General features: G+C 40.6%; 1 protein-coding gene and 1 long non-coding RNA gene across 2 annotated transcripts; both read left to right on the top strand.

Annotated features, from left to right (window-relative positions):
- The first annotated feature begins 688 nt into the window (after positions 1-688).
- LOC139448025 (myotrophin-like) lies at positions 689-4,240 on the top strand. The gene is made up of 3 exons (XM_071229527.1): positions 689-753; positions 3,218-3,259; positions 3,555-4,240. Exons 2-3 carry the CDS (start codon positions 3,220-3,222, stop codon positions 3,968-3,970), a joined length of 456 nt encoding a protein of 151 aa, XP_071085628.1. The 5' UTR covers positions 689-753; positions 3,218-3,219; the 3' UTR covers positions 3,971-4,240.
- Positions 4,241-9,950: 5,710 nt separating this feature from the next.
- On the top strand, positions 9,951-15,384 carry LOC139449103 (uncharacterized). The gene is made up of 3 exons (XR_011652105.1): positions 9,951-10,112; positions 11,437-11,536; positions 15,004-15,384. It is a non-coding gene; the product is annotated as an uncharacterized lncRNA (long non-coding RNA).
- Positions 15,385-19,109: the final 3,725 nt, after the last annotated feature.

The following is a 19,109-nucleotide window of genomic DNA, read 5'->3' as shown; positions in this document are numbered from 1 at the left end:
GATTTATGCAGATATTTTTATTGGATATGGAAAGGGTTTGGTCGCTCTGTATAATTATCAGTGTTGAAAAGGCGTTTCTTATTTTTAAGAGCTATCCTCCAGATATGCACAGCCGCGAGTAGCGAAACAAAAAGTAAGAACATTACATTCAAGTGACAATGAACTGACAAGCCCTTATGTGCCCATTTGACATTGAAATATAGCCCAAAGCCTCTGCCATGTCCTCCTGTGCTATCAGTAAACAATTGCAAGTGGTCGCTGACATACCACAAATTCTCTGGAAACCGTTACTGTTTCTCAAAATATCTTATGGGTATCAGATCATGATTGACGACATTGGTCACACGTAACTGATGATATGACTTCTTAAATGCTTTGTTATAATGTCGGTTAAATGCCGGGAGAAAGGCCACCCCACCACAAAGTTGACCAACTGATGAGTGATTGGATTTTTATAAAGCTGCACTTTTTGCTTTGTGAGAAACTGTTGGATTCAACTAAAGTGATGGTCGACTTTTTCCTGTGCTTTTCAGATTTACAATTTTATAGTATCCATTTCTATATCTAAGAATGTCAGTTTAGTGTATTGTTGTATGGCCTCATTTTCGAGATGTGTGCACATTGTTTAAATGTTCAGAATGCTGTCTTGCAGGCATCGTAATAAATACATCTTCGGCCGCAAAAGTGAAAATCATCCAAATAGAGCTGTACCTGACCTGTTTTTGACCTTGGTGACGTAGCCCAGTCAATGAAGTAAGTATTTGTTTAAAAATAGCACAACTTATTTTATAAACCATAGGTAGACAAATATCAACAAAATATTGGTTTTCGGAAGTTGTGTCTCCTGACTTGACTTACTCAAAAGACACACTTTATGTCAGCCTAAAGTAACAAGGCACCTCTTCCAAGCACCTGGATCATATGAATGGCCGCATCAAACCATGTATACTGAACCGAAACAGCATGTTTAACAATGAAGTCATTTATGGCATTATGTGCTCGAAACGATACATGCTGAAAAAATCTACATTCCACTATCTCCTGTTTGGGTATTCAGTGTTAAGGCAAAATTTTCAGGTTTGGCAATAGAGAGGTATTAAAGGGGCGGGCAATTGTGCCCTGTAATATTTCCTTATAAATTCTAATGATTAATGGATGTTGCTGACACGAAAACATATGTTTAAATAATGAATAATCACTTACATGCAAAAATTAAAACCCTCCACTAGTAGAGCAGAGCCTTCTTTATGTGGATATGTCTGCACGATGACACCCATCCTGATTGGAGAACAGCCCTTGCACTGGAGTTCAACTATTTCTGAGGGGGCTCTTCATCTAGTCAGCAGGCAACATTTTGGTGAAGCTCCCAGCATGGTGCCTTATTGTGACCCTCGTCTTTGGTTGTAAGACTTTCAATACATTGCTGAATAAAGTTTGGTTGATGCAAATAGTTCATATGCCAATGGTCATTGTCAATGTTAGCCCAATTTATATAGCACAAAACTGCTCGTGATACGAGCGCCATCCATACACCCTTACCCTCTGTATTGCCAACCTAACTGTGCTCATGTACTTGAGCAAGTGCTGCCTCTAATTTGGACATCGTTCCAAGCATATGCCCCCAAAAATGAGAACCGCTGTTGTTCATACATTGATATTTTTTCCGAAATATTTCAATGATGCCTTTGGAGCATCTACCCAATCCCATATAAGTATTGTTTTATGATCAATTTGACGGAAGCTCCTTATAAGAACCTTGGTGCATGTCGTCGCGAATACTTTTTAAAAGAAAAGCCCATAAGCTGTTCTCCGATAACATAACATCTTTGCCGTCAGATCACCTCTGCATGTCCTGCTTGGGGGTACTATCAACAGGACGGTGATCAGCCGCGAGGATTTTACGAGCGGTTCTTACGCTTGGGCTTTCACCTCTGACTGGCCAGGTGTAACTGTTAGGGCGGGTATTGTCAGTAACATTTATTTCCCTGTCCTGTCGGAGATTAAAATGTTCAAATATTAACATTAACAGGTGAAATACCTCGTCATACCTGCATGTCTGACGTCTCCCGTTCGTCGGTTCCTACTTGGCTCTGATGCCAGTTCCGCTGTTCTATCTGTTGGACGTGACATGTCTCCCATTCTGCTGCCCCAGTCTTCATTTTCACCGCTGTCTGCCAGGCCTGTTTTATAACGCGTGACATCTCTCCTGAAGTACGCTTGCTTTGTTGTTTGAGTTCAGTACGAAAGGGATTTGGCTTCGGCGGAAAGGCAGGGTCATACTCGTGGTCACGTGACCCGTACGAGTTACCCCCCTTAGTCCTTGCCGCTTCATTGTGATGAGAATATCAGTTATGTTTGACAAACTTTATGTCAATATATACGACATAAACGTAACAAGTGCATCAGCTCCAAACCACAGATCAATCCAACCCCATTGTATCATACTTGAGCACGAACAACCCTCCTCTTTACTGTTATAATATTTCAAAAATAGATAATACAATATGTGGCAAAATCAAGGTATGTGTAATTATGTTTAATGAGGGTTAATTATTACTGAAGTCTTAAGTCTTAAGATGGTCAGTTTCTTTTGTGTATTTGTTTGTCGTTGTTAGGTGGGATCTTGTTTCGTTGAACTGTTTACTGAAAGACAGCAAAATGATGCGAACCGATTAATTTAACCTCCCGTCGTCTGTAGTACCTAAATATATGATTGCAACACTGGGACATACTTACAGGCTGCTGTAAATGTCAATTCTAAATGTAATAAATATTCTGATGAAGTACAGTAACATGTGAATGGACAGAAATAAATTGTAGTCAAATCTTGCAACATATAAAGTGATCATGGTGTTAACGTATTCAATTCCCGTCGTCTAGAGATCTAACTATATGATTGCTGCACTCAAACATACTTTACAGGCTGCTGTAAACGACACTCCTAGATTAAGGAGCTGTTGTCAGATATAACTGCAGTAATATCTTTAGATGCTTTCATGTCAAGTCTTGTACGTCTCAGACGACGACCATGTGCTGTAGCTTTCCTCAAAATAAAAAAAATGATGTTGTAATTAGATGTCCCTTCCTTAAACACATATTCTTTTCAATTTCAGAAGTAGATAATCATAATTTAATATGACAGCATATATTAAATATTGGCAATATCAGCCGCACAGACATACTGCCTAATCAGTATAGTTTTTATTCCACTCCACAGTCATGAGCAAGTCTGAGATCCCCAGAAGACTTAATACACTCGGTGAGTTGGAACCAACGTTCCATGTATTGTGGTTGGCAAACTACTCTCCAGACATAAACTAAACGCTGTCAGCACTGTAAAATGTTTCAGAAACATTCTAAGCATGTAAATACCTAACAGTTAAAACACATAAATCAGCTCTTAACATTCCCTCTACAATCACCTTCATGATGTGTGCCACATTACAAGACTAAATATACATCTACTGCCTTTCTATCATCATTGAAAGACGTGAAAAATGCAACTGTAAGATAAAGTCCTCAGACATGTGTACAGAGTTAATTTTGTGCTACAGCAAAACAGAAAGCCGCACGTGATTGCTCCGAGGCAGCCTACAAACTCCATAAAGCTAGCATGGAAGGGGATCTGGCAGCTGTGAATCGGATCCTGGCAGCAGGTCTGGTTGACATCAACAGTAGCAACATCGGCGGGAGGACGCCGTTGATGGAGGCAGCACGATGGGGACGTAGTGAAATAGTACAGTTTCTTGTGAGGAAAGGAGCTGATATTTCGCTTGTGGACGATGACGGCAACAACACCCTTCACTGGGCCTGTGATGGAGGATATATGGAGACGGTGAAGTTTGTCCTCTCACAAAACATGGCGGAAATGAACGCTAGGAACGTGGATGGGGAGACAGCGGCCGACATGGCGAGATTCTGGGGATATCAGGAAGTGGTGGATCTCCTGGTGTCAAGTGTCTCTCAGTGAAGTGATTGTAGTGTTTGTGTTGACATTGAAGAAAGACATGTTGTTACAGACATTGACGTGGCGTTTGCCGTTCTCGTCCTCGCGTTTTTCATTGCAGACTTAGGTGAGATTGTTTGTTGTTTTTGAGGATCTCCATGCAGGTAGCAGAGATACTGTAAGTCCCCATGGTCTTCAGTGTCGTTGCGTTACCTTGATTACTGGCAAACAATACCATTTTTTTTACAGTTTCATGCTAGTTATAAATACCAATATGTGATACGCTAGTTATTTTACTGTCAGTTTTGTTATCTAATAATGCCCCGTTTACAGGCACCTTTATACATATGTGTATATTCGCATACGTGTGTAAATAAAGGGACGTAAGTATACTTGGCATATGAATTCGTTTACTCATGTCCATCTTTTTACACCAGTAGCAAATTTGCCCATGTCTGGAGCAGATGCAAATATAAATTTACTTCTATGCAAATTTGGGCTGAAAATATGTTGTCATATGAACGTAAATGCCAACGCCAAAGGACGATCTTATTCATATATATGTTGACTTGCCTAAACCAAACAAATTGGCAACAGTTTTGTTGACGCTATCCAGTATACAGTAATATCAACTTTTAGGCGGACATCCGGAGCTGGGTCTACATTGTTTTCCTCAGGTTTCCATTGAAGTTTAAGGCTGATGAGTTCAACAAGCTCGACGAGATAAGTGGCATTGACCAGAAGCTCTTCTTGGCCCTGCTACGACGAGGAAAAAGGAAACAACAGATCTCATGTTTGAATATTAAAGTCAAACAGGTCCGACACCCAAAACAGATATGCAATTGCAATGCCCTTGCAGACCATCTCAAAGATGTATTTATGGACAAATCTGAACCACACTTTAATGATGAGTTCAAAGGGGACATTGACAAAGAAGTTGATAAAATACGTCAAACAACCAAGCAGAAGGTAACTAGGCTGAACTTCTATTCACTTCACAGGAGGAGGTATTTCGCTTGTTCCGCTAACTTAAAAACAACGAGGCAGCAGGTGCAGACAAAATCACCTATGAACAGTTGAAGTATGGGGGAAAATATTTGTCAAGATGTCTTGCCTTACTATTCAATCTCATATTACAATCAGGATATATCCCAAGAGATTGGAAGAATGGGGTTATAGTATCCACATTTAAAGGCGGAGATAAATCTAAAAACCTTCCAGTTATATTTAATCTGTTTGAACTTGTGCTATCAAAAAGACTTCCACAGATCACTGATTCTTGCACCTTCCCATGCAATCAACAGTATGGTTTCCAAAAAGGAATGTCATCACTCCACACATCATTTCAGGTACAAGAAACAGCTTAGCGCTCTGATGTAGTTCATGTAGCCTTCCTTGATAGCTCTAAGGCTTTCAACACTTTTAACCAGCCTGGCCTTCTCCTGAAACTCTACTCTGTGGAAGTGTCACATCCTCTCTGGACAATTCTTGATTATATTTACACGGATATTAGAAGTCGCATCCTAGCAAACAACGAGAAGTCATACTGGTTTCAGCTTCACAGAGGTGTTCGACAAGGGAGCATTTTATCTGCAAAACTATACCTACTGTATATAGATGAGCTCTTGCGAATCTTAGGAGTAAGAAGGGATCTGTTGTACTGGTCGTCAGCATTACAGCTCCCACCCAAGCTGATAATATCACTTTGATCTCTCATGTGCCAGCACATCTTCAAGAAATGGTGTCTATTTGTGAAACATACAGTGGGCAATGGAGGTTTACATTTTCTCCATCAAAGAGCAAATTATTGACCTTTGGCCCATTAAGTGCTGCTAACATCAATATAACATTGTATGGTCAAAAATCCCTACTACAAGATAAATTAAGCATGTTGGAATTTTACTTGACTCGAAATACAGCTCCTCAGACATTAGATGCTTGTTCAAAGATGAGATCTACCACAATCGTGCTGTTAAGAACAGGAGTCCACATAAGAGGTTTGAACCCCCTAGTGAGTTCCAACATCTTAAAGAGTGTCTGTGTACCACGAGCCCTGTATGGATGTGAATTGTGGTGTGGCTTAAGCAAACCTGAACTGTTATCATTAGAGCGTGCCCAGAGAGCTGCATTAAAAATTGCACAAGGCCTCCCTTGAAGCACACGGACTGATATTTGTATGCCCTAATTGGAGGGACACGATTGGACTCTGAAATAGACAAGAGAAAACTTCTGTTTTTAGGGAACCTATGCAATAGCAGAATAGCGTTTCTTTCCGAAAAGAATCTTCAGTACTAGGCTTTCCCCCTCAAATTACTATTGTTCTACCACGTCCATGGGTTATGTTCCTGACATTAAACGTTTTATGGCTAAATATAAACTGGAGCAATTCCTGAACAGCTTTAGTAACCATGGTACATTCCCCAGCTGTCATACAAGTTGTGAAAGACCTAATGCACTTTAAACAAATGCATCCGGTTATCCCCCCCACCCCCCCCAAACACACACACACACAAAGCATGGGAAATTGCTAATAGAAATCCAGATCTGAAACAAGCTGCAACCTACGTGATCCTGGAGCCCTTGGAAAGTCCAGGATGTGTGTGACATGTGTAAGTTTGCCCACCAGGACTAGCTCGTTCATGTTGTGTGCATACACGACAAATACTCTACCAGCTCGTGTATTGCAACAAATGATTAGGAACAAACGATATGAGTAAATGTTAAGTAGCTTTTATGTATATCTTTTAAGTAGAGTGTTGTTTTTCAAATCAATTTGCAACCACGCGTGTTTCATGTTAGATGTAAATGCAGTTGATGTGGAGAACCTACAGCATCCTCAGATCAAAGTTTGTACTCAAATCTTCGACTATATAGTTCTGGAACGCCCAAGTGACGCATCTCTGTACAGCGAATTGTTTCCCCTTGACGATCATGTCATCCTTTATCCAATAAAACAATAACTAGAAAGTGTCTTGGTTCAGTCAAATTAACTTTCTGAGCCAGCATATCTACTTATTGGGACGTATTGGAACGCGTCATCTCAGATGACTGATGACAACGTATACATAATTACTACAGACGGCGGATTGATTGAAAAATAACACCACGTTAAAAGTATATTTCAAAACAACGTATAAGAGTAACGTGTATACATTGTAAACTTGTCTTTGTTACTTTCGTGAATCATGAGCATAAACATGTTCTTTTTCTTCTTCCGTATGTCTCTCTTCATGTAAATTCTAAACTCTAAAGGTCATGGTATACTGCCGACAAAGAGTAAGGGAACTCATTATTTGAATGAGCTATCGTTCAGGTCGACAGTTACAATACCACGGTGTTGCACGCGAGCTCAACATCTAATCACACACTGAAAGTTTACATCATGGCATGGACAGCACGTTATGCACGTGCACACACAAGCCAAAGTGAACAGATAAAATGGCGAGGGGGAATATCAGTATCCCATAGTGCCTGAACGTTTGGCAAATCAAAAAGTGTAAGTTCTCGTCTGTGGTGAATTTCAACATCTATCGTTAAACACCGGCTCTATGTTGCCCGCCTGAAATTAAGGCGTCCTGTTGAGGGTGTGACCCTCACAACTTACTATAGTTGGCAAAGATTGGGGTGGGCTATGCAAAACCAGCGACGGGCTGTGCGCCAAAGGCATTACACGATGTTTACAGACGAATCATGGTTTTGCCTCCGAAACACCGATGGCAGAAAAAGTTGTTGGCGACGTAGCGGCGAGAGGTAGTCAGGGCAAAAATTCTTGACCATGATCGGTATTTGGGCGGTAGTGTCATGGTGTGGGGCGGTATCACCCATGACAGACGAACTGATTTGGTTATCATGAATGGACATTTGACTTGCCAGCCATATATTGCCGAAATTGTGCGTCCTGTCGTTGTCCATTCTCTTGAATCATCGGCTGAAATCTTGAAATGCTAAATGACAAAGCCAGAACACGTTGTGCCGAGAAGGCATACGGACATGAGACTGGCACGCTAAGTCCCCCGAAATGTTCTCAATAGAGCAGTTCAACATGTGAAGCCCAATTCTGGTGTCCCCCGCTGGGTTTATGCTGGAATTTTGCTCCTGACGCTTTGTTATCGCCTAACGTGAAGCATGGTCTGCTACGGGATCAGGCGCCAGGCCCAAAACATAGTTTTTCTTGTTTTGTTTGTTGCTTGACGCCGCACTCAGCAATAGTCCAGCTCTATGACAGCGGTCGGTAAATAATTGAGTTTGGACCAAACAAACCGGTGATTGACATCATGAGCATTGATCTATGTAAGTGGGATACATGACATTCATCAACTAAGTCGGCGAATCTGGACACGCGATGCCGTTAGTCGCCTCTTACGACAAGCATATATAGTCGCCACTTAAGTAAAAAATATGTTGCTGAAGAATTTTCACCTGGGTCCAAATACTCATGGAATCTCTAGCTTTTGCTCTACTACTTCAGTACTAGATAATATGGGTAGTAATTTTCCACACATTCAGACACAGTATGTCACACGTACGGAATGATATTATGTAAATCTCCTACGAAATAACAACAAAAATATATGAAAAAATATGAATTGACTTACATTTTGTGATAATAAACATCGCAAGCTCTGACTTTCCTACATTGCTGCGCTCACACAATGACCTTACTCCACCGAACTCGCACAATGTGAAAATCAATTCTTATGTGAAGGGTTTATCAATTATGCCAAACGGCAGTGGGAAGATGGGAAACACAGAGTAGCGAGATTAAAGCAAACAAGTACTTTGTTTTATTATGACAACATCCAGGCAATGTTGTGTAAACGCTGTGTCTTCACTGACTGTCTCTTCTTTAGCTGTGTCGCTTGGATAAACTACTATTTCCTTATAAGGAGGATCAGCAGCAAGCGCGGAGAACGTCTAGGAGATACGTCCCTATAAACATCAAATTTGAAACGGTAGTGTTGCAGTTCTTGGCCACTCAACTACAAAACTGTAAGTTTGCTTTTTTATCATTAGAAAAGTGTCAAAGTATTTATAAATATTTAAATCATATTTAGTAAGCTATTATTCACAAGTTGGTAATGCTTCGTCATAATATATTCGACTTCAGAAACGCTGAAACTTGTAAAAACGCGCCTTGAACGATTGAATTGTTTGATGTATCTTTCAGCATGAATAACACAGACATTTAAAACAATAATATGTATCTTCCAAAATAAGTTGCTCGTATCGTTCTTTCCATCCAGTACACCCGTGAAGATCCAGGATAGAATAAGTCTTCGGCAACCAATGCTTACCGTAAAAGGCGACTGTACTTGTCGTAAGAGGCGATTAACGGGATCGGGTGGTCAGGCTCGCTGCCATGGTTGATGTATGTCATCATATACCAATTGCGTGGATCGATGCTTATGATGTTAGAAACTGGATGTATGATCCAGACTCGATTATTTACAGATAACCCCAGTATAGCTGGAATATTGCTGAGTGCGGCGTTAAACAACAAACACACACAGACATCCATCCAGTAGGTGAACAAAGGCTCAGGCAAACGTTGTTTCGTGAAGTAGTAATTATAAAAACGTGTATCCCCAACTTGTTAAGCTTTCAAAACTGTTTATAACACACAAATGTAACAAGCAACATAAACAATGTTGTAGCTGTATGTACGTGCGCACACTTGTTTAGGAATTACATTTATACAGATATACATCGCTATCAAAATCGCCATCTGGATATATAACTTTCTGTATCAATTTGTGTGCACATTCGTTTCAAAACTGATCTTGTTTTCTGTCATCCTTGCATCAAAATAATTGTGTTTTTCCTCGCCTTGCTTAAGTCACATAGTTAGACAACGGTTGACTGTACGAAGATGAAGCCACTCCTGGTCTTCCTGCTGCTGCAGGCGTACTCTGGACGTATCCTTGCTGAAAGAAGACGCGTTTCGTTCCGGAGTTGCCCGTTCACAAGAACAAACAGTGACGTTTTGACAACCAAGCGAGCCCGAAGCAGGATCGAGTGCTCGGTGATCTGCCTGAATGACCCAGAATGTCTGTCAGCCTCCTACTGCAAGATTTCAGGTGGCTACACGTGTCAGCTGAGTCGGTTTTACACAGAGGGAAACTGTTCAGGGTCACCAACTACTGCTGACTGCGGCCAAACGGCAATAGTAAGTAGGTTTGATTTATGTGACAAATGTAAATTCTAAGGTCAACATTATTCATCACATACATGCCGATAGTATTTTGCTTCCACCTATTAAAATATGAAACTCTGCCTGTATCATTATCACTTACAGACATACAATGTGTCGATGGGAAGTTTATATATTGTGTGACGTATGACAGAAGCACTAAATAGCATTTTGGGATTTATCTGATCAATAGTATTTTGTTTTTCTAGCGTGTTGACACGCCAAGTACATTTAATAGTTTCCTTGAATCCACGTTATCAAGAAACTAAATATGCAGAACGTGTGTAAGTGAACAGACTATAAGGTTTTAATTGAAGGTTTACAAGATATTCGGCCATTGGAGGAGAGGTCGGTCACATGACTGCGACATTGACGTTCATACATGTATGTATGGACGACACATTTTGACGTTCATACGTTTTTTTACGAGACCTTTTTTTTAAAATGACGTAAACACTGACGGACTTCTTCCACATTCCTGGGGGAACCCCTTGGAATTCCCTACCACGGATACAAACAGAAACGTTCTCTCTAATCATTTTGATCCTTTATAAACGTCAGAGTTTGACTGCATGACCGTTTACAAATAACCTCGCGACGACCTACCCTTGTGAACAAGATGAAGATGGTGATAGCTGATGGTGATATGTTTTAAATACACGTGTTGTGTCAGATGTTCCTGAAGAGCAAGTTGTGCACTCGTATATTCACTCTTGTCACCTCTTTTTTTTTACTTAATTTATTCCGCAACACAGTTGGTTGTTGTATTGCTGTTAGTGTAAACATGAACTCACATGTACTAAATAAAAGTGTGTATATGTCTAGGCCTCCATAATTTGAAATAGCAACTTGCGATACAAACTATATGAACTGACTTTCACTTTGTGTCAGTTCACTAGAGTATGAACCTTCATATAACATTGTATGAACGCCATCGCATCAATCCTTGATTAATGTAGCGAGTTGACATGATTCTGCATTATCTGAGATGTTTCATAGCACTGGGTCACGCCCCTGATAGTCGTGTATTCATTCATCTTGATTGCCATGTACCCGTGTGGATTCAGATTCATGTTGTGTCGGAGGTTAACGTGATGAAACTTGCGCAGTGCTGGCTGAACCTTAATCATCCTCTTTAAAAACACATCTCCTTCCCCATTATACATTGTACACACTAAACGAAACGTTATGAAATACATTAAAATCACAGACACTGCAACGAGTCAACACTCACACCTCATTCATCAATCTATGCACACATTCAACGGTATAAATGTTTGTACAATTTTAATATTCACAGATAAATCCATGCGAGAATGGGGCTGTCTTCTACCCGCAGAACAGGACCTGCCACTGTGTCGGGGGATTTGTAGGGGCTTACTGTCAGAGGCGCTACCGAGGTTGGTAATACTTCAAACAGTCACTGTCAAACAGATCATACCATTACAACCACGTGAAAGGGGTGAGGTGAAATTTGGTTTAACGTGGCGTCCAAGATTTTTGCACTTATATAGCGACACGCATGCACGTGTGTGTGTGTGTGTGTGTGTGTGTGTGTGTGTGTGTGTGTGTGTGTGTGTGTTTGTGTGTTTGTGTGTGTGTGTGTGTGTGTGTCTTCTTGTACTAGTCCGAAAAGATGCCGATTAATTGTGCTAGCACACGGAGATACTATGCCACAGTTTAACATTAATACCCCACTCAGACACAATATACTGACTCAAAGCCGACCAGGCTTGTCTTAGCCCCTTAATGCCGAGCGCCAGACAGGGTAAAAAGTACAATCTTTTAACGGCTTTCGGTATGATGCGGGCGGGGATCGAACCCCGGACCTTCTGCTCTTCGCTTGGAAGCTGTACCACTAGACCACTGAGGTGGTACTATAAATTCTGAGGTACTATCAGGCATTTTCTACGAAGAGCGTCATACAATATTTCTCAGTTTTACATGGAATTTGTTCCACTTGAAACAAATACTGCCAGTGTAAATGCATCTCGAACACATGCATAAGGAATACAATTTCAGTGTTTCGAAGAAATCAATTTGTATAGTCAAGGTCCATGTGATTGCATGTATATATACACAAAGAAAAAAGTTAAGCACGCACCTATTTCTGAACCATGACAAATGGCAAAAATCATGGCATGGGATGACTGACCACAGAAGCTGGGCGATACCAATGGCATTGGATAGAACAAACATTTGACAACAGCTAAAGAAGATTTTGGTGTGTTGTGATTGAATATGTTCCTTAAAGTCTCTACTAGACATGACGCGTGAAACAGATCAGTGGCGGGTATAACCGCCATGTGCCCGGATGACGCATTCCACCCTACGTCTCATGCCTCCAGTCAGACGTTGGATCTGTTGATGGGTCAACAACAACCACTCCTGATGCAATGCAACTTCCAATTGGCGTAAATCTTGTGCAGGAGGATCTCGTGCCTGTATGCATCGCCCAAGAATATCCCCAACATGTTCAAGGGGGTTCAAATCTTGGCTCATTGCTGGCCAGGGTAGAGTCGTTATTGCATTGGCCGTCATGTAATCCACGACTGCATGCGAACGATGAGGCCTTGCATTGTCATCCATGTACTGAGGTCGAGTAGCAAGAGGTTGGTTGTCAAAATGAGGAAAAAAGGCTGGCCTCAAAACGTCCCTGATGTACTGAACCCCTGTTCAATTGCCCCTTATGGTCACCAAATCCAACCTGCGATCATGAGAGATACACACAAAACCGTTATCGAGTCCCCGCCGTATGCAACAGTCAGTGTAATGTTCCTGTGGGTGTAGGCCGTGTTCCTGTGCCTCCAGACTCTCGATCTTCCATCAGTAATGTGGAGCAGAAAGTGACTTTCGTCTGACCAAGGGATCTGTCTCCAAGTTCTCAGATTCCAGTTCTGTCGCGCAATACACCATGCTAAAAAAGCAACTTTGGGATGATCTCTCAACAAGGGACTCTTTGACTCGTCTAGCCCTCAGTCCTGCTGCTTTCAGCCGGTTCCTGACGGTTCTGGTTCTGAAACGACGATTGGGCAACCACAGCTGTTTCAGACGAGCACTTGTTAAAAAGGGTTCTCGGCGTATGAGACGAAGAGTGTCCCTGTCTTCGCGATGTGTCGTCACAGGAGGTCTTCCTGATCTGGGACGGTCCTGTACATCATCGGGCTGAGCATATCTCTCGACTAAACGGCTTACGACAGTGTGATGATACCCCAAATTCCGACCAATGGCATTACAAGACATTCCTGCGTTATGCATGCCGATTAGTTGCCATCTTGTGGCTTTTGATAATCGCTTCCGTGCCATGGTCACACAATTGCATGGAATAACTGTTTAAAACCGAGCTTGAGAAAGCAATTTTAACGTTTGGATATACTGCTTTTAGAGATACTCGAGGGTAGTATGCTGCACAGGCATACCATGCATGGCACGTGAGCTTTTGTCAAGCCTCACTGATTGCATCATCTCGAAAAACAATTCTTCCCATAATTATATCTTTTATGACTGTTACAAATATTGGGACTAAACAATAATGAAATATATTAAGGGTGTGCTTACCTTTTTTGTGTATATAAGATAGCTACGCGATAAATCGCGAAGAGCAATGAAGAACGAAACGGGCTTTATTTCACGATAAAACATTGTTCTATCATGATGTCATTTCTGGAGATTCTAACATGGGCTTGCAACTCGATGATGTCGTGAATTGGATGACGTTTTCTTTGAGATGGAAGTGTCTAGTGAGTTGTTCCCAATTGATGTAGCTGGGCAACACAGTGAATACCTTTTCTTTTGAATATCTTTTGGGTGATGTGAATAATGTTGATATCTCATTTAAAAAAGTAAACGACTCATGGTCATTGTTTATTGTACAATACACCAGGAGGGGGCACAGTTGTATTGTACGATAAATAACTCCAACTTGCCTATATTTCTTAAAAGTTAGGCTTAGTGCACATTTGTGCGAGTAAATGTATACAGGGCCTAAAACACATAGTATAATATGTTCCATCAGAATAATTCCCCTGGATACAAGAGTACAAAGAAACATTTTCGCTGCAGGAACAAATGCTTAGTAAGGCCTTCTTTACATGTTATGTAGATGTGGAGGACATTTCGAAATGTGATGGATGTCACCGGTGTGGCAGAACATGCTCACCCTTGTGCGAAGGCTTTTAATGTCCTAGTCTTTTTACGTATCAATGATGAGAACATTTAGCAGAGACAATTCACAGAGTCTCCCCCTGTATATGATCCATTTTAGTCAACACTTGAAACAAGCACATGTGGGAGATGCCACATTAGCTTTCAAAGAATATGATACAAACTCTCCAATGGCGTAAGTCCCAGGACTTCAAATCCTAAAATAACAGTGACTAGGTGTATATCAGTGTTCTTGTCTTCATCATGTTCTGGAACACATTGCCCTACTAGCATGGAACCATGTCCACGCATGATTAATATCGGTACCTTAGCACCAGCTAATGGGGCATCTTTATCATTAATGCCCCACTCAGCAATGTTCATGTTATACGACGTCAGCCTACCTAACGGAAACCTTTTAGGGCCATTTGGTTTTTCTTTTTTCTTTTTTTTTCTTGAAATTTCAAAATAATAGTTAGTATCTTAAAATTTCAAGAAAAGAACAATAAAAACAAAAGGCCCCAAAAGGCTACTAACTATATACATCTAGACCAGACAAAGAAGTAATGGATACTGTGAGCAGCTTATCACGACGCTAAATCATCAACCATGTCTTGGGGCACTGTGCATAGGTTACTGGGGATCGATTCTAGCCCAGAATCATTCATTTAGAAGTCAAGACTTTTGTTGACACATGGTCATATCTGTTTCTTTAAAAATGCAGATTGCACGGAAACACCGGGCGGCAATGCTGACTACCTCATGCAGCCATTGGGATCGGACTGTGTGTTTAAATGGAAATGCTATGCTGAACCTTTAAGGTTTATGCACGTGCTGAAAGTTGACGACAGGCATACTTATAATTTTAAAGTGTCATGGAAGCAAATAAAAATTGGCACGCCAAATCACGTCCCGGATTTTCACTTTATGGGCCTTGAAAACCTCCACCAGTTAACTAAACAGGGTAGATACGATATGTATACTCTCTTATGGGTTCGTGATGTAAATTTTGGTAGGGTCTGGTATAACAACTTTCGAGTGGACTCCGAAGAAGAAGGCTATGCCTGGCATTGGGATAACTCTAGGGAATCCAAGAACGGTGAATATCTCGATGGGTTTGGTGGCGCGGGCGATGCTGCCAAGAACCTGAATGGGGCCCGTTTTGGCACTTATGACAATGACGTCAACGGTTGTGCCAGTACCCGAAACGCGTCATGGTGGTTCAACCCAGCTGGATGCACACGAGTGGTATTTGAGTCGAATGGAATCCTTTGGCCAACTAATCGAAGCGGGATAGTTAAACTCGAGTTAATGGATAATGTTGATGTTAAGTTAAGGAATGTCTATTGGTACGTGGAAGACGATCTTGTTCTTTGACCTTATTGTATTGTCAGGATTAAATTCTTCACATCATTTCTATGTCAGGACTATTCGATGTATATTTGCTTACATTACATGATTCCCGGTAATAGCACAGGTCCCTAACAACTTATAATTGTTGAATAATTGTGAAATATAAATATTCATAATTGCCACAATTTAACTAGATGTGCCTTATTCTCGATCCCATTAACCATGCCCCCAACAAGCAGGAGAGGACAATAAATTGTTCACTTGACTTGCTGGATGTCGTAAAAAAATCATTGTGGACAACACTGTTTTTTCAACGCCTCCTTTCATTATCCTAGAATATCGGTGGGTCCCTGCAAGCATGATGTCCGACCGTGTGCTGCAATAGGTCTAGATACATATTAAGCAATATTCTGTTAGAAGTCATTTTGATTTTGATCTTTCGTCAGGCAACTGCAAGACACATCAAATATAACACAGAAAGCAATTTCCTTAAAGTTGCTTTGAAACTCATTTACCGTTTTACAAAAATCCGACAGATTTAAAGTTTTCTGACCAAATGACGGATTCTGTGCTACTACGGATTTTTTTATTGGTCAATTATGTTTGTTTGACAGGTGGTTATGTTTATGAGTTTGTAATATTGTTTTATGTACATCCATTTTTGTTCAACCAGTATTTGAATTGCGTCTCTAATGTCGCTGCTAGCAACCCGAGAGTAAATAAAGTTCAGTTCAGTTCAGTTGTGTTGATTATTTGCAGAGACGGCAAGAAAAACGTAACGTATGTGATGTCCTGGTCGATTGATCAGAAAATATTCTGAGGTATGTTTCTGCAGTTCAACAGTGTTAAAGAAACATTCTTGACATATTTTAATAATTTATTTTGTTGCAAATTCATTTTAGTTCATTCATAAAGTGTAGTGTAAGCGTACCAACCAGACATAATATTGTGTTAGTACAATCAATACAAAGATATTTCATATAGAAAAAAACACACACTCTAAAGCCTGTCTGAAGTATAACCAAATACGGAACACTTATGTAAACGTCCACAGTTAAAATTCGTCGAGCTTGTTTATCTTTAAAGGTCGCAGACAAAAGTCTCCAGAATCACTCCTTGTTGTAATTTGGCGCTGTACAAGATGTAGCCCGGGGACGTATTCAATACAAATATTTATGTCATTACCTGGATTGGTGGGACATCTCTTGCTTGTGAATCAGAAACTGACACATCTTACTTCTCCAGAGACACCCTAGTTTGCTAAAATGAAATGTCCACACGAAACTGGCGTACAATTATTGTCGTGTTCTTGGGTCATGTTTATTTGTGACTTGACAAACACACACTGCCTGGGATAATGTCAGTGTCTGTATGTCATATTGACATATGACCTAAATCATGTAAATATATGGAAACCTTTTAGGGCCATTCTATACTTGAAATTTCAAGATACTAACTTGAAAATTCAAGATGCTATGTTGAAATTTCAAGATGCTACAAAACCAAATGGCCCTAACAGGCTTCTATATACAAGTGATCATGTTTTGTCTGTTTCTAAAGTGTATCTTGTATTCATTCAGAGACAGATACATCTTGACTAATTTCTTGTTAAACTCGACTTTACATTTGTAAAAAAAGTGGCATCGGACCTCGAACATCTTGCACGATGAAAACACCCGTTAAAGACAACTTGTATCAGAACATTTGAGGGATGAGGTGGTGAGGTGATCTGAAATGGGGTTTAACATCCCGTGTAAGATTGTTGCATTGTCGCAAATAATTGTAGATGACGTCATATATTTTCTTGACGTCATGACAATATAATGTGACGTCAACCAAGCAATAGAGAACCTGAGTTAATGTCAACACTTGAGATCAGGAAATCCACAGATTATGGGTAAAATGAAGACCAGCCTACTCAGGATTAAGGACTATCTTCTCTCGTGAATTAATGTTGAAAGTTCCAATAATTCACCGATAATCAGGTGAAGTGCGTGAAATGGAGCTTAACGCGTCCAAGATAATTCCATTTATATAGCGAAGTGCATGCACGTGTGTGTGTTGTTTAAGCGCCAGGTTGGGAAACAACAAGTTCCATCTATGAAAGTATATTATTGATGACGCAGACGGGGATCAAACCCCCTACCTTCCGCTCTCCGGGCAGACGCCCTACCACTAGATGACGGAGGCGGTCATTTGAGGGAAGATATGTCTTAAAGACAACATGACCGGTATGTCGTCTACAAGGTTATACCAAGGACACATGGCCCTTATGTGTCAATACTTTTCCTCACCACAGCCATCTATATTACGGCGGCTTGTAAATAATCACGCCTGTGCCACTTAAACCTTTGGCTGGCAGCACGAGCAGCGATCTGGGCCGTCTTGGAGCGATGACACAAAATTAACCAAGTCAGAGAAATTTGAACACCTGATTATATTAAGGAGCGTCTTATGATGAAAAATACATTATCTTAAATATCATATCTTCATATTCATATCCTCAATATAATATAAAGGCCTGAGGCTCTAGATCTGCAGCTCAGCTGATTATACATTACGTTCAGAAAGTTCATCCAATGTTAATACAAAGAAGCCGAAAAAGTCCATCCACAATTGAAATTAGATATGAATACATACATAACTTGCATACTTAGGTGTTCATCTTGATTGCCATAAAATAATATGTGCTCATACTGTCAAATTCGTTGTTAACTCCAAGTCAATAGCTTTTCCTCTCAATTAAACAAAGAACATTACAAAACACACTGTTGTCTGAATAGTGAGTGTGTTGTGTCGACTTCATGTGACACAGATTATAGATTCTACCTTGGTATAATGTGATAAATGTAGAAACATGAAAAAGGTCAAATCCAGGCCTCGCATCTCCGGCTTTTGGCCCATCAGAGGGACGCAACGGTACACAGGAAATTGCAGCACATTACTGTCGCCTTAGGGAGACAGCACAAACGTTAAGGTAGCGATGCAAAGAGGTTCAGAGTCCTTACTATTATTTTCTCAGTTTGGGACAGTCCTTTTATGCACCGTACCATGCTCATGGGTTTTAGCTAATATGCTCAAAGTAAGAGGCGACTAACGGGATTGAGTGGTTAGGCTCGATGGCTTGACGCATATTATCGATCCCAGTTGCGTGGATCGATGATCATAATGTCAGTCACTGGATTGTCTGGTACAGACTTGATTATTTATAGACCGTCGTCATATAGCTGGAATATTGCTGAGTGCGGCGTAAAACAGCAAATAACACCAACATCAACCAAAGTACTGAACGTATAAGACCTGCATGACATTGGGATTTCCTCAACCAGTAATCTGACATGCTGTGACATAACTGGCATGTGGACCCTGATGCAGCAGCTTATCCCTAGAGCTCCATCATCTACTGCAGAGACTAATAAAAACGAGATCAAGTGGTATTTGTGTAAAACACTTTGTTCTTATGAAATGTTTATATAA

This window comes from Haliotis cracherodii, unplaced genomic scaffold (assembly GCF_022045235.1).
Source record: "Haliotis cracherodii isolate W230 unplaced genomic scaffold, xgHalCrac1.p SCAF_7, whole genome shotgun sequence".
Classification (NCBI taxonomy): domain Eukaryota; kingdom Metazoa; phylum Mollusca; class Gastropoda; order Lepetellida; family Haliotidae; genus Haliotis; species Haliotis cracherodii.
The sequence above is the reverse complement of the archived record's forward strand: the minus strand, read 5'-3'. Positions and strand labels throughout refer to the sequence as shown.

Bases quoted from the DNA above. Each gene is read 5' to 3' on its own strand.
- LOC139448025 (XM_071229527.1), top strand. From the start codon at position 3,220: ATGAGCAAGTCTGAGATCCCCAGAAGACTTAATACACTCG. The intron at 3,260-3,554 runs GTGAGTTGGAAC...TTTGTGCTACAG, and splicing joins CAGAAGACTTAATACACTCG to CAAAACAGAAAGCCGCACGT.